The following is a 14,524-nucleotide window of genomic DNA, read 5'->3' as shown; positions in this document are numbered from 1 at the left end:
CATGCTTACCATAAAAGGTTCATTTGAAAAAAAATCTAATGCGCTAGCACTCTTTTCATAATATTGTTCCTTAACATCAAAAATAATTTAATCATTAAAACCCATAACTTTTTGACGAAGCCTTTTTGTTTGCACGTTGCTGTTCAAAATATGCTTCGAAACTCTCCTTTTGACTTGCAGCCATTCCAACCAAGGATGATAGTTGATGTCGACCAGGAGCCACGCTTTTAATCGATGGTGTTGCAGAAGTGTATTCTTGAGTATCTACCTTAGGTAATTGATTCATGTCAACGTCAATAAGCCGAACCTTTTCTTTCCGTCTTCCTTCAATAATATCCGCTTCAGGTGATGGCGCTTTTTCGGTATCTTGTGGTTTGCTAAATTGCAGTGACGAATTCTCGTTTGAGTCTTTCAGAGATTCTGTATTAATACGCTGTTTCTTTCGTTGAGGTTTCACAAATACGGGTTCATAACATGGCTCGTTTGCTGTAGATCCTTCATGCGCATGCCTATAAGGGGTTGACACATTAAAAAGCGAAATGAAGCCGGTACTGGCATTTTCTATATCATTAGGTACATCGGCGAATGGTGAACTCTCATCATCGTTTGGTTTTGTATTGCCACGTACAGTCTCAGCCTCTATGTCTGAACGCTTTGATTTTTTTGGCAGAATATTTTTCCCATGATGAGGAGCAGGCAAAAGTTGGTTAAGCATTACAGGTCCATTCAAGTGTTTTGATGGTGAGCTCTTATGCCGGTCTGCATCATCTTCTTTCAAATCAACATTGTGATGAATCTTATTGTCCATATTTAAAGGTGAGTTGCTTTCTATTTTCTCATGATTTCCCATTCCTTTAGGGATTTTTCTCGCATGCTGAAACAAGTTTTCATTAGACGTCGATCTTGTACCAGTTTTCTTTTCATATTCTTCATCAGAATCCGAACTATCATAAGATACCAAAGACATTTACAAAATATTGTAATTTTGAGGGTCCTTGAGTTTTTATTCAAAATTGGGGTTGGTTGGGAGAAGGCGGTTCAGGCCTCAAATACATGAAACTACCGCATACGAAATACGCAGCTTTTAGCAGCTAAAATGCGTAAGGGTAAACCTGTAAGTTAGAATTTCTTGAGAAATTTCACTGATCACAGAAAGTTCTGAGTCTAAAACACTGCTTTTTTTTTCTAGTTGGCTCGTTCAAAAAATAACAAAATTTCACTCTTTTTAAAAAAAATTAATAAAGAGCTATCAAAATCAAACATTAAGAGCTTCATCAATCTGTTGTTCAGCAACTTCAACCAAATGTTCCCAGTTGACATGAAGAGCGCAATGCGTTTCAACGGCAGCTATAACAAAAACCGCGACAGTTATTCCAACCCACAAGCCAAACAGACCCCAATCAAGGTAAAAGCATAAAATGATAGCTATGGGCAAAGCTAGAATATAGTAGGCGACGAAGTTAACGATGCCTCCAATACGCTGACGTCCCTGACCACGAAGAACACCTCCAGCTACGCACTGGGTGTTATCGGCAATGTTCATTAATGCACAAAGAGGAACGAGTTTAGCAACCAACTGTACCACATCTTTGTCGGAAGTGAACAGGTAGGCCCAATGATTCCTAAATATTACCATCAGGGAAGTTATGCAAAGCCCAATCAACGCTGCTACGGATACAGCGACATAAGTCGAAAGTTTAGCAAGCTTTGTATTTCCAGCGCCAATCAGGTTTCCTACTCGTGTAGCAGCAGCTGCAGCTACACCAAAGGCAATAGTGTATGAAATAGAAGAAGTCGTAGATAAGACTGACATAGAAGCGAGATCTGTAGTACCCAAAACGCCCGCAACGAATGTCAATAACTCAAAAGCCCAATATTCGCTACATATCATAACAACGCCAGGAACAGCAAGCCTGCATAATGGACCCCAATTTCTTAAAGCCTCTTTACTAAAGCCTCCCCAAGCCTGGCGTCCATTGATATTTACAATATACCATAGAAGAATTGCGCAAGCCATCCAAAGCGTAATTGTAACAGCAACGGGGGCGCCCATGAATCCGAACCCGAACCAAGGGCTCCATACAAACAGATAATTTAAAAGAATGTTGAGAGGAACAATAAAGGCTAAAATGTTGGTAACTGGTTGAAAAATACCTTGTACTTGTAAAAACCGTTTTAAGGACTCAAATAGTGCGTAAGCAGGACTGGCAAGCAACAAGACCCTCATGTATCTACCCGCTAGATAGCAAGTGGTAGGATCCTGCTTAAAGAAAAGGAGAATCGGTTCTATATTCCACCAGACAAAAATTATTGGTAATTGAAGCAAACATAAAACTGAAAGAATTCTTTGTAAATGGAGACCTATTAACTCATAGTTTCCTGATCCAAAGCATTGGGTGCCAAGAGTATCAAGAGCGGAAACGATACCTTGATAAATGGCAAAAGCTGTAATAGTAGCAGTCATATTTGAAAGACTAGCAGCTGATAATTCCGTTTTACCTAGATGTCCTAGTGAAAAGACCGTTATGATTACTTCCCCATATTGCAGTAACGAAGTTAAAACGACTGGTATACCAAAGCTAACCAGTAAACGTAATTCTTTTTGCCAAGTGCTATCCTGGACATTATCAATTTCTTCACTTGACGCCGAAGCAGAGGAGCTAGACTCCCGCCCTGCTTCTTCTAGAGAACCATAATTGGGTGCTGTTGTAGAAGCTTGAGCTCGCCTCGAAGCTCTTTGACGTGATTCAATAAAATCCTGTAAAGAAGAGGGTGCACTCTTTGCATCAGAACCGACAAATTGTGGACGAGACAACCCATAAACAATGCTCGATCTTCTTCTATTCGTAGGTTGTTTTACATTTGGCCCTAAAATGGGCTCTTCTTCACTTTGCATGTTTATCTAAATAACGAACTTATTTAGAAAAGCAAAGCACTTCTTGATCCTTCTTACTTTTTTTAGTGGTAATGGAAAATTGCACTGCCGGTAACACGAGAGGCACTACATACTTCCTAGAACTCCAAATTTGCATTAACGTATAAGTAGACATTTCATATTACTACATAATCTAACTTTTTTTAGGAATTATTATTTTTAAACCAATTTAGTTGGCAAAACTTCTATAATCACTAGGATCATAGAACCTATAGATAAATTAACAGTGAATGATCGAATAGACCTAATTGTATCCAAAACATAATATATATAGTAGCTTAAATGGTATAGCTTATATGCTTTTTTCGTCGCAACGACATGGTGTGTTGTTTCTGGGCAATTTCTTTGGTAGGGCTAACAGGCCTAGCTTCTTCGTATTCGGATCTACTTCGAAATGGCCACGGAAGTTCATAAAGATGAAAATGACGTGAACATTTTTGGCACCTTCTATCTTGAGCACGAGACAAAGATGCGTTGAAAAGTCCTTGACAATCTGAGCAAGAATATTCAATACTGCCATTCAGCCTTCTCCTTTTAAGCTCTTTTCGAAACTTATCAAAGCTTGTTTGCTGTTGTGATTTCATCGTTTCTTCTAAGAATGCTGTTTCCATAGATTTTCGTTCACGAGACCAAATTCTCTTTTTATGCCGCGGGATATATAGAGAAAACTCATCATCTAAATCAGAATCCGAAGCATTACTTAAGTCGCTACCAGTGTCCCAATGACTGAGGAAAAGCATGTCTTGTTGAGATATGGAGAAAGGATGCCCTTCTCTTTGCTGGCTTTGTTGAGCAGACACACTCTCTAAGTACGATGACTTTAATGTATTCAAATGGTAATTAAAAAATTTTCTGTAGCCATTCATGCCTTTTTGTTCACACGTAGAACAAAGACATTCACAGTTATCGGTACCGAAATAATTTGAAGAATAGAAAGTAGTAATTTCTTGTCCTGGTAGTATTGGCTTAATGGATTTCAGCCAAATTCTTCTACCCGAAGTATTAAATCGGCAATTGGCCTCACAATCATGATTCACAAAACGAGCAGGCCCCAAAAATAGACACATTGAACCTAATCTACTAGAATGCAGAATACTAAAATCTTTCTCAGCCCCTAAAGTCCTTTCTTCTTTAGGGGTTAATTTTACAATAGTCCCTGACAGATCTAAAATATCGTCTCCTGCTTGTATAGGTTCTCGGGCGGTTACGCAGGCTTCATGTTTAGTCGAAGTAAAGTACCTGTTAGTAGAGCAAATTTCAAAGTTACAAGAAGGAAGGTAGAGAGATAAATACAAACGAACGTGCCTTAGGAAAGCATTATTTGATGATCCTGACCATCTTTGGAATATAGGCTGCAGTTCGCGCAGTTTCGATACTTCCTCAACCGCACCGTCCAAATCGTTCTGTTCTATCACATTCTGGATGACTATGCCAAGAAGAAGCTGCGGGTCAATCCGTTCGATAGAGCGACTCACAAGTTTACGAACCTTATGGATCTCAGACCAGTAATGTATTTTGTCAATAAAAAGCAGAGTACAAATGTCGTCAAAAAGAGCAAAATTCTCTAACTGAGTCTTAGAATTGCGCATGTTGTTCATGCCGTACAAACAATTCACTGAAGTCCCGTAATTGTATCAATAAATATTGTTTGAAAAGTTAAAACCCGGTACTTAGACAATATGGAAGCAAAGCATTTCTGTTACAAAGCGTAAGGCAAAGTGTTTGTTTTGCTTTCTTTTTATTTCCTTTTCAAAGAAAACTACCTTTGACCTCTGCTTTACTCGATGTTATCAGGTAGATCTAGTTTTTCTTTTTCTCAGAGAGTAATAAAATATTAAAAAGCTGTAATCAGGTTCAACAACTGTCTATGTTCCTTTGGGATCCGTTTGTCGCCAAATATGGTCTCAATCGCTCCTGCTAAACCTTGGATTTACTATAATTAAACCAAAGGAAAAAAAATAAAATACAATATAAAAGAAAAAGAAGAAATTATTATAGTTTTGTGAACGAAATGTCTTTCGCCTTTTCTAGGCGCTCTGGGCATAAGCCAATGAATTGTTCAGCTTTAGTACATATTCCGGTAGGTGATAAAATTCATTCTTCTTCAACTTCCCTCCTATTCTGAATTGCTAATTCTGATTCGTTTATTCTTTTCGTTTTACTTTGTTTCTCTTGGCCAGAAAGTTTTAAGGAAATGAATAGTATACGATTCTCTCGATGGTTTAAGGGTCCTCCCATACTCATGTCTCCTCAAAGAGTGCAACCCCAGAGGATATTCAAACGGTTTTCATCTACAGATGGTGCTTCAGACGGTGAAAGCAGAATACGAACCCTTTTGAACGAGAAGTTATGCCCAAGTTCTCTTCGTGTGATTGATGTGTCTGGAGGGTGTGGAAGCATGTACCAGATAGTGATTAAAAGTAAACTGTTTCAGGGAAAAAATACACTAGCGCAACACCGCTTGGTTAACTCCATTTTGAAGGAAGAAATCAAAGGGATGCACGGATTGAATCTTCTAACGGAGGTGGATAAAGAAAGCTCCAAGGATTCAGCTATGTCTGAAGAGCATTAGCTCCACACATGAAAAATTGAGAATAACTCTAAAATTCTCATGTAATATCAATCAGAATGCTGTATACAGCAGAAATTAATGGCATGTATTTCCACCCTTCTCTTGTTTGTTTATATAAGATAAGAATTGAATTGAATAGAAAAGAAATAAAATGGAATAAGATAGAACTATATAAACTATAGAAAGAAGGAATATCAGCAATTCGTCTTTTGTCAAAATCTCTTTCTATTGTTTATTAAAGCATCCTAAAGACTGCGGAATCATGAATAGCGTGGCACAACCAAAGTTGATTTTTACGATGTTTATGATAAGTAGCGTATTTTAAAGAGCTATGATCTTTATTACTGACATACTTTTGGATGTAAACCAGTCGTGTGCTACAAATTGTCATATGTTGTGTATGTGGATTATGCCATTGTTTTGCTAATAAACAGAGCATTGGGCTATTTATTATGTTTCTGTTTCTTACCGAACAGTATTTTGATTTTTTTTTTCTGGATTACGTTTTGAATTGAAACCGCAAGCATCAATTGGACGTTTAAGCATACTGTTCATCCCGCTTTGCATGAGTTTTTCGTGTTAGATCTTTAATTCTTTACATATTTATTTTCCTTTATTTTGTCGGAATGCAAATAAAAAGTAAGTGACCAAAAATGCCCGTATGTGTTAAAGGCATAGGGGCTATGAAATTGTTTACGGGATATATATCAAAGTTGGTAACAACAGGAACTTTAAACTAACTTGGATTTAGAAATTACCAAACAACCAAAAAAAAGCAATAAACAATCGGACTTCAATGTTTCGGATCAACAAATCGAAAAATGGGGAGCTCATATTTATCAAATCGACAAGTCTATTCGAGACATGATAGAAAATGCTCGATTGTTTTATGACGCTTGGCGTTGCGTGGTTTGCCTTGCACCATCTGTTACTGCGTCTTGGATTTCTCTGTATAGGCAATTTCCGACTGAAAAGAACCCTGCTGCTTCTCTTGGAACTTTGGTAGACTGGAATAAGGCATTAGAACGGCAGAGAAGAGAAGTTTTGCTAACTTTACAAAACTTTCAAATAACAGTATTAGCACCTTGCAAGGAAGTAAAGGCGCATGTGAAAAAGGCCGTTGAATTGATAAAGCGAAGGGGTAGAAAAGTAAACGAGCTTGAGAAGATCCAAAAGGAGTTACTAGTTGTTTATGAGTTGCCAGATCCGGAAACGAAGAAATACAAGATTAAAGCACTACAGGGTCAGCTAGTACGGGTCAACAACGAGCTAAATGAGGTGCAAAAACACGTGACACTGTCGTTTCCTACATTAATTAATAAATGTCAAGTTTTTTTTGGTCAATTGATGCGACACTTTTTCTGTCTCCAGCTACAAATGTTTCGGAAAATGCACAATATAACTCGTCCATGGGATTGTTTTCAAGATGATATACCGAAGACATGGCTGGTCGAGTTTTCTTCCGTATGTCAAGCAGCTGAAGATATTCCGCTAATTTCTATTGAAAACACTCGTTCTCCAGTCAAACTTCCTAAACCATCAGATGCTTTATCTGAAGGTGAGTGGGAAGCCGGAAAGATCGAAGCTATGAATGCTCTTTTCTCACAACATCCTCATCTTTCTCCTTCTCAAAGCAGTTTATCCCCCACATCTACTGCGAGCTCATCTGTTGCTGCTTCCCCTATTGACACGCATGCTCCTTCAACTCCCGTGGTTTCAAGACCTCCTTCTATGCAAAACTTGGCTTCTGCGCTTGAACCAGAAGAAGAGCCAATGTCGCCTAGTCAAGCTCCTGTTTTGAGGACACCTATGACACAGCATCACGCAAAAACCAATAACCATAACACAAATAATATGTACACCTCAGAATGGTCATATTTAGCTTCTGGTACTGCTAATGTTGTGTTTGAATACATCGGGAAAAACCTATTCTTTCAAGATAAAGTTATCCGACTTCGTCGACGAGGTCAGACTATTACGACGGAACAAGTTTATGACTACTATCAAAATATCGTATATCCTTTATTTTCTGGGTTTGAGCAGTATTTGCTAGAAATATTCCTTCAGCCAGTTACTAAGGATTTTCTACTGGGTACTCAAAATGCGTCAGGTATTTATCTAAATTTAAATGAAACGTCTTGCATTTTAATGCAAGATCTGAAGGAAGGCATGGAAATGAAGCCTAAATGGCTCACCCAGTCTCCAACTGCTCCAGACGACTGGGTTGTCTGCAGGACTTGTGCCATGAGTCGAATGCGAGGAAAATCTATTAGTTTTTGCCCGCTTCAACTTGACTTTTATAATTGGCCAAAATTTCTTTCTGTGCTTCAGGGCATGGTTGGTCCAGAGATTGCTCTGACATTGTTTCAGTCAGGAATTTTAAAGAGACTACGTGACTTACAAGAAGAATATTCTCGTAAAGACGTTGCATTAGCAATGACTCTTCGAGATGTGACGCTATATATAGGTAAAAACAAAATTACACTGTTAGACTTGGATCCCAAAGATATGCATACAAAGCTAGCAAAATGGGAACGTGATGAGCGAAATCTTTTAGATGGTGGATGGTATTATGGACGTGGAATGAAATCTACCGACCAGGCATGTCGCAGTGTCTAAGGAGTTTTTTTTATTCATGATATTTTGCAGCATGCCTCATAGAATGATTAATGCATTTGGTTTCTTATAAAGGCAGTTAAATTTCTAAATTATGTTTACAACTTTCTGAATAAATTCTTTTTTTTTTATATTAACATATTGAAATTGGCATATTGCCCAACCGAATCTCTGAAAGCTTGTTACAAATCTTTTTCTTTTTTTTTTAGTTAATTTATTGTTATTTAACTTCATCCTCTTTTTTTTTTTTTTTTAAGTTGAAACCCGGTGTTTAGAACCTCACGGCTTTTGCGCAGTACGTCTGTCCCGTATCATTCAACTACCAACTTCAAATTACTCGTTTACAATTTCCTAAAAAAATGCTGCGTGTTTTCCCTCGTTTAAACAAAAATTTGTAAGTCAGAAATACAAAAGTAATTTTATTAATGAATTTAGAATTTCTGTAGTTCGTGCAAAACCGGCGGCTTCATTATTGAGAACATTCCACAGCTCTATACCTGCAAGAAATGCCGAAGGAAAAATTGAAAATCTTGTGGAAGAAATTAGCAAATTGTCTTTATTAGAAACGTCCAAGCTTGTAGAGCAGCTGAAGGAAAAACTGAACATTTCCGACATCGCTCCTATGGCAGCTCCTATGGCAGTTCCCGGAGCCGCTGCTGGTGCTGCGGAAGAGGCTAATGATGAGCCTAAACCAGAAGAGAAGACAACCTGGAACTTAAAGTTAGACTCTTTCGATGCAGGTTCAAAAGCCAAGGTTATCAAGGAAGTCAAGTCTTTGCTGGGATTGTCTTTGGTTGACGCTAAGAAATTTGTCGAAAGCGCACCTAAGGTTCTAAAGGAAAACGTACTAAAAGAAGATGCTGATGCTATCAAATCCAAGCTGGAACAACTTACTTGCAAGGTTACCTTGGAGTAAGCCAGGTTTAATTGAAAAACATTAATACGAGAAGCTTAATTGCTTCTTTTGAAATAGTTTTATAAGCATGTTAAAAGTAACCTTTACAATACTTTATTTCTAGAAATTCTAGAACGGACTTTTTTTTTTTTTTTTGGGAAGAAGAAAAAAATATATACGTATACGTATGTAAATGGCTTTGATCGTTCGCTATAAAATTTTCTACCTTTAAGATCCCCCTTTTTGACCTACAGTTGGACTATGACTTACAACGTCTGCGTTTTTCGACTCTAATTCGATTTCTTCATAATTAACAAAGAGATTCACGAATACATTCATTATACTTTTCAAAATCGTCGTTCAATGACTCTAAATCACATTCTGTGATTGGTTCTATAGTATTCCAAGCAATCTCGTGTTCTAGTTCTGGCTTCGGTATTGCCCATATATTTTCGCGCATGCGCTTATGCCGTTCCCTGTCTTCTTCTAATCGCCTTAATATATCGGCTCTAGAAATTGACGTGGTACCTTGGTCCTCACCTGCTTTGCTTGCTTGTTCGTGAGCGTCTACCAAGTTAATTGCTTCCTGAAGCCGAGCATCATCTATTATGTTCTTCAGACGCAGGGAGTGGAGCACCTTTCTTACTTCAGGAGCATTGGCTGCTCCTGCTGTTCCAATTGGAACCACATATTCTACCAGTTTTAAAATATCACGAGTAATCATAGTAATATAACCATTACTGATTCCATTTCTTAAACTTAATTCACACAAGGTATCCACAAAGTATATGATATTTACCCTCGTATTGAATGATCCAGATTCCAACTCTTCCCATATACAGGAATATAAATCTTCCTCAAGGTCTCTGTTTTTTAAAGCAAATTGGGCAGGCTTCAACTGAGACAACTGGGAAGCACTTAGCTTATTCAAAAGTTGCAGAAAAGCCATTCTTCCTTCAAAAGGGTCCATATTGTAGAAAAAGCAACAATATTTAAATTCCAAAGTAAAGGATGAAATGGCTTTTTCTATATATACTTTGATACCAAGCTATAGGTTGTTTTTTTACATGGAGACTATAGAGACGAGTAGAGTCGTACGGTCATAATCGCATAGTGAACGTTTAACAAAATGCGTTATTTCCATTGTATAATATATGTTTACGAGTATTCATGAATAAAATACTTTGAAAAGTAAGCCTACTATTATTTATTAATTTTATAATTTTTTTCTCTATTAGTAGTAAGTAATTGATTGCACAACCCAAATGAGCCGATAGTTTAGGAAACCAAAGAACAACATACGAGGAATAGTCGTACATGTCAGAAGACATTCCAATTGTGAAACAATTCGACCTAACTCATAAACCAGTTAAATTACCATTTCTATGTATTTGGACGTGATAAATACGAAACACCAGAAAAATTGTGAAACCAATATGTAACCAAAAAAAAAACAAAACATATAAGAAAGACGAAAGTTTGACCGATGCTAGTGGGCTCTAAGCGGAAGAGTAAGCTTCAAGAAATTCCAAATAGTCGGGACTGAGTTGTACACCAGCCTTTTGAGCGTCCTCCAAAGCTGTATAGGCGGCCTGCAGATACTCATCTTGAGAACTTTCTTGTTCAGTGATTTGTGCTAAATCCATCTTGATATCCGCCAACTAAAACACCAGTTAATAAAACATAAAGTAAACAAGAAACTTATTGCCGACAAATTTCGGCCTAAAAAAATCATACCTTCAAAAGTCGTTCAGCTGAGTCATCCAACGCATAAATTTCGTTCCAAGCATCAACGGACCGAGAAAGCCATTCAGAGGCCTTGACAGCCCACCTTTCGGCATTTTCCTCATTGGAATCCATTAAATCGATATAATATTCGGCAAAGCTGGTATGGCTAGCCAAAACGGCTTCCTTGGTAGCAAGACGGACAGGAAGAGGGCTGTCTGGGAAAGCGCTACACTTTTCCCAAAGACCGATAATAACGGAGTGTACGTCCAGAAGGGAGTTTTCAGGAAATTGGGATCCAAATTGGAACATGTAAGACGACAAGACATACAAGGGACGCAAAGAGTCAGGAGTCAAGTCATCAAATGGTTCCACCGAAAGTAAAGGACGAAGGTATTGAAGGGCAAGTTCGATGTAAGGATTGACAATCTGAACAATAACGGATTGATCCGAAGGGTTCTGCTGATCGTCCTGCTTCCACAAGGTCATACGTACCTTTTCCAAATAAGCACGCCCGAAAGCAAGGTAAAGCCGAGATTGATCGCCTGACGCTTCCAAACCAAGTTGAGCTCTTTCGATGGCAGCGTCAATAAATGACTCTTCATCATTTGTTTCCTTGAGACGTCCCTTAGCAGGCTCATACAATTCGGAAACAGCCAGAAGAGCCATAGAGTAGGCTGCGTGGAAATCCTTAGGAAGACTGGAATAGTCTTCTGTGTTGCGGAGAATACGATCGGCCTCATGAATGGTACCGAAAACAAGGTTGATGCTACCTTCGATATCACCACTTTCTAATTTTTCACGGCTCGTCTCATACAATCCCCAAAGTTGATCCATGTTGTCATCTTCAGTGTACACCAACATGGTTTCGTCTTCGTCCCCTTCGGCTTTGTTTACATCTCCATTTCCTAGCTCAGAAGAGCCACTTCCATTTGCAGCTGCCTCCTGACGTTGTTTTTCAATCTGCTGCTTTTTTTGAGATGCTGCAGCGCGCAATCCTTGAGGACGGTTGCCAATCATCTTTGTATCTACTCGTTTTTCTAACTTGTAAAAGAAGCGTTAGAATCGAGTGATTTTCAGTTAGAATTTACGCACGATTTAGTGATATATAATGAATTCCGTTGTAATATTTAATGTGATAAAACTCGGTATACGCTTATTTGCAATAAAGACAATTCGAACGTTTTAAAAAATAACTTCATCCAAAAAAAATTATATAGTCATATGATACAAAGCGCAAATAATTAATCGCATAATGAAGTATATAGAGTAATAAAAATATGATGCATAAGATAGTAATTTTTAGCATATTATCTATCAAATACAAAGCATATGCTCAAAACGATAAATGCTCATTATCGCTTACTGTCTGAATCAAAGCATTGGGTTTTCTTGCTACCTTAAAAGGAAAGAAAGATTCGGTAATAGAAGTGTTCTAACTGCTTGTAAGTCTAGCAGCTGTTTCATAGAAACATTCATCTTAAAAGTAGATTGTGAAAGCTTATTTTTGTCAGTTTACTCTAAAAAATATTTCACTTTACGAATGACAGACAAAATGCCAGTTGACTTGCATACATTAACGTAGACATTCGTATGCCGCCGAGTCATCTTAAAAACATTGCCTAAAATACTCTACCAAAAATTAGAAAACTAGCTAGGACAACCTCAATCAGGAAATAAATTCTATATTTGACATGATTTTAGTAAATGAGGAAGAAGCGCTACTACAAATAAGAAGTATTTTTGTGAATCGCTAAAAAATGGAGAATCATCAGCCGGTTGATTGCTGCCTAAATTATATTCCATACGATTGAAAATAGCTTGAATAAAGTGGACGAAACGAGCTTAAAAATATTCGTATTTCACAAAACTGTTGAGTACACGAAAACATGGAAGAATTCATCAAATGTATAGAGTTTTAAATCGCTTACTCTCATAAACTAAGCTGAAACTCCCTTTAAATATTTATTTCAATACTTTTTTCTTTCTTTTAATTTTCTAAGTCTCTAAAACTTGTGACTTTGTAGTCGGCTGACTAGGTCACTTTCTTTCCTTCCACTCCAAAGTAGACTGTTGGGTAAACCAATATTAGGCTCCACTTTCTTTAGCTTTAACATGTATCCTTCTATGAAAAATGACTTAATCATTAGAGCTGCAAGAGGTATGCTAAAGAGCAGGCCTTGCATTTACAAAAGATAAACGTCGGTTACTAACTGTGGTCTATAGGGGAAACAGTGGAACGACCACCTGTTTGGATTATGGTAAAAAATGTTTAAAGGAAATTTAATATAGTTTATTAACTCGATGGAATTTCTAGAGACAAGCTGGAAGATATTTGCCGGGTATGCATATCGGGGTTTGAGCTTTAAACTGACAGTTTCTCTTTAGAATATCATAAAGTCAGGTCGAAGCAAAGTTTTTTTGAAATGTGTCAAACTCCAGAAACGTCTTGCGAATTGACGCTTCAACCCATTAACCGGTTTGATGGTTTACTCGATGCTGCCATCATTTTTAGCGATATCTTAGTAATTCCTCAGGCTCTTGGCATGCAGGTTGTTATGCTTGAACAAAAAGGTCCTCACTTTCCGGAGCCATTGGCAACACCAGAGGATCTTGAAAAGTTGGAAAAAGTCCCCAACATACCGGCTAAATTGGGATATGTAATGGACGCAATTTCGTTAACAAGAGAAAATTTAGATGGAAGGGTTCCTCTCTTGGGATTTTCAGGAGCTCCCTGGACCATTATGGCTTACATGATTGAAGGAGGTGGTTCAAAAACGTTTACAAAAGCAAAGTCTTGGCTATTCCGTTACCCAGAGGCTTCTCGTCGTCTTTTAAATATGGTTACTGAGGCTACTATTGTCTATCTTACGCAGCAGGTTTACGCAGGTGCTCAGGTAAGCTGCTAATTTATCGTATATATGTCCGCTAACCATTCGACTAGATGCTTCAAATTTTCGATTCTTGGGCTGGAGAGCTTTCACCCCAGGATTTCTTGGAATTTTCGTACCCTTATTTGGTCAGAATATGCGAAGGAGTTAAAAAGGAACTGAATAAAAGCAAACGAACTGTGCCCATGATTGTTTATCCCAAAGGAGCTTGGTATGCTCTTGACAAGCTTTGTGATTCCGGTTACGATGTCATTGGTCTTGATTGGACTATGGATCCGAAGGAGGCTGTCCGCATTCGTGGAGATCGTCGCGTCACTTTCCAAGGTAATTTGGATCCCAATATTCTATACGGAGGTAGAGAAATTATAGAAAGCCGTACCAAAGAAATGATCGAGGGTTTTAAGGGCGGCAAACAAGGCTATATTATTAATTTGGGACATGGTATAACACCCGGTGTCAACCCAGACGATGTTCGTTTCTTTTTAGAACAATGCCATAAGTACGGCTCTCAAACTTGAGTTGATTAATAATCTTCATATGCCTTAAATTGCTGATTTGCCTTGTCTTTTTGAAATTAATGTACTTAATGACTTGGTGAACTAATATCTCTTATATGCACGATTGAAGTTCAAATGCCTGAAATGCTTTTCTATTCTTTTTTTTTTGGGGGGAGCTTTTGCAATGCATAAAACAAATATCTAGTACTCCTGTGCGAAAACACAAGAAAATAATTTCATTCCCTTTTGTTTATTTTTTATCCATCGTCGAAGGAGTAAGCAATCATTTGACGCTGCTAAAATTGTACTTACTGATAGACCACGGCTTTTTTACTTTTTGACCGTCAATAAAAAACTATGCTACTTTATTTAGACTTACTATCTTTTGGGTCT

General features: G+C 37.8%; 9 protein-coding genes across 9 annotated transcripts; 4 read left to right on the top strand and 5 right to left on the bottom strand.

Annotated features, from left to right (window-relative positions):
- Window positions 1–94: 94 nt before the first annotated feature.
- cwf20 (complexed with Cdc5 protein Cwf20) lies at window positions 95–967 on the bottom strand (the record flags this gene model as incomplete). Its single annotated transcript, XM_056183337.1, has 1 exon — window positions 95–967. The coding sequence occupies one exon, from the start codon at window positions 965–967 to the stop codon at window positions 95–97; it is 873 nt and encodes a 290-aa protein (XP_056039205.1).
- A 288-nt stretch (window positions 968–1,255) lies between these two features.
- On the bottom strand, window positions 1,256–2,896 carry SOMG_04553 (MatE family transmembrane transporter; the record flags this gene model as incomplete). Its single annotated transcript, XM_056183336.1, has 1 exon — window positions 1,256–2,896. The coding sequence occupies one exon, from the start codon at window positions 2,894–2,896 to the stop codon at window positions 1,256–1,258; it is 1,641 nt and encodes a 546-aa protein (XP_056039747.1).
- A 317-nt stretch (window positions 2,897–3,213) lies between these two features.
- On the bottom strand, window positions 3,214–4,533 carry set9 (histone lysine H4-K20 methyltransferase Set9; the record flags this gene model as incomplete). Its single annotated transcript, XM_056183335.1, has 1 exon — window positions 3,214–4,533. One exon carries the CDS (start codon window positions 4,531–4,533, stop codon window positions 3,214–3,216), a length of 1,320 nt encoding a protein of 439 aa, XP_056039200.1.
- A 596-nt stretch (window positions 4,534–5,129) lies between these two features.
- Window positions 5,130–5,507, top strand: fra3 (mitochondrial [4Fe-4S] cluster transfer protein Fra3; the record flags this gene model as incomplete). Its single annotated transcript, XM_056183334.1, has 1 exon — window positions 5,130–5,507. One exon carries the CDS (start codon window positions 5,130–5,132, stop codon window positions 5,505–5,507), a length of 378 nt encoding a protein of 125 aa, XP_056039201.1.
- A 626-nt stretch (window positions 5,508–6,133) lies between these two features.
- On the top strand, window positions 6,134–8,126 carry ipk1 (inositol 1,3,4,5,6-pentakisphosphate (IP5) kinase; the record flags this gene model as incomplete). The annotated part of the gene is made up of 2 exons (XM_056183333.1): window positions 6,134–6,146; window positions 6,259–8,126. 2 exons carry the CDS (start codon window positions 6,134–6,136, stop codon window positions 8,124–8,126), a joined length of 1,881 nt encoding a protein of 626 aa, XP_056039202.1.
- A 356-nt stretch (window positions 8,127–8,482) lies between these two features.
- On the top strand, window positions 8,483–9,039 carry mrpl12 (mitochondrial ribosomal protein subunit L12; the record flags this gene model as incomplete). Its single annotated transcript, XM_056183332.1, has 2 exons — window positions 8,483–8,517; window positions 8,559–9,039. The coding sequence occupies 2 exons, from the start codon at window positions 8,483–8,485 to the stop codon at window positions 9,037–9,039; spliced, it is 516 nt and encodes a 171-aa protein (XP_056039421.1).
- Window positions 9,040–9,328: 289 nt separating this feature from the next.
- Window positions 9,329–9,988, bottom strand: lsg1 (Lsk1 complex gamma subunit Lsg1; the record flags this gene model as incomplete). Its single annotated transcript, XM_056183331.1, has 1 exon — window positions 9,329–9,988. One exon carries the CDS (start codon window positions 9,986–9,988, stop codon window positions 9,329–9,331), a length of 660 nt encoding a protein of 219 aa, XP_056039155.1.
- A 529-nt stretch (window positions 9,989–10,517) lies between these two features.
- On the bottom strand, window positions 10,518–11,763 carry nro1 (negative regulator of Ofd1, Nro1; the record flags this gene model as incomplete). The annotated part of the gene is made up of 2 exons (XM_056183330.1): window positions 10,518–10,679; window positions 10,756–11,763. The coding sequence occupies 2 exons, from the start codon at window positions 11,761–11,763 to the stop codon at window positions 10,518–10,520; spliced, it is 1,170 nt and encodes a 389-aa protein (XP_056039131.1).
- Window positions 11,764–12,858: 1,095 nt separating this feature from the next.
- On the top strand, window positions 12,859–14,152 carry hem12 (uroporphyrinogen decarboxylase Hem12; the record flags this gene model as incomplete). The annotated part of the gene is made up of 5 exons (XM_056183329.1): window positions 12,859–12,904; window positions 12,970–13,004; window positions 13,061–13,085; window positions 13,132–13,640; window positions 13,688–14,152. The coding sequence occupies 5 exons, from the start codon at window positions 12,859–12,861 to the stop codon at window positions 14,150–14,152; spliced, it is 1,080 nt and encodes a 359-aa protein (XP_056039130.1).
- Between the last annotated feature and the right edge of the window lie 372 nt (window positions 14,153–14,524).

Source organism: Schizosaccharomyces osmophilus, chromosome 3 (assembly GCF_027921745.1).
Source record: "Schizosaccharomyces osmophilus chromosome 3, complete sequence".
Taxonomy (NCBI): domain Eukaryota; kingdom Fungi; phylum Ascomycota; class Schizosaccharomycetes; order Schizosaccharomycetales; family Schizosaccharomycetaceae; genus Schizosaccharomyces; species Schizosaccharomyces osmophilus.
The sequence above is the reverse complement of the archived record's forward strand: the minus strand, read 5'-3'. Positions and strand labels throughout refer to the sequence as shown.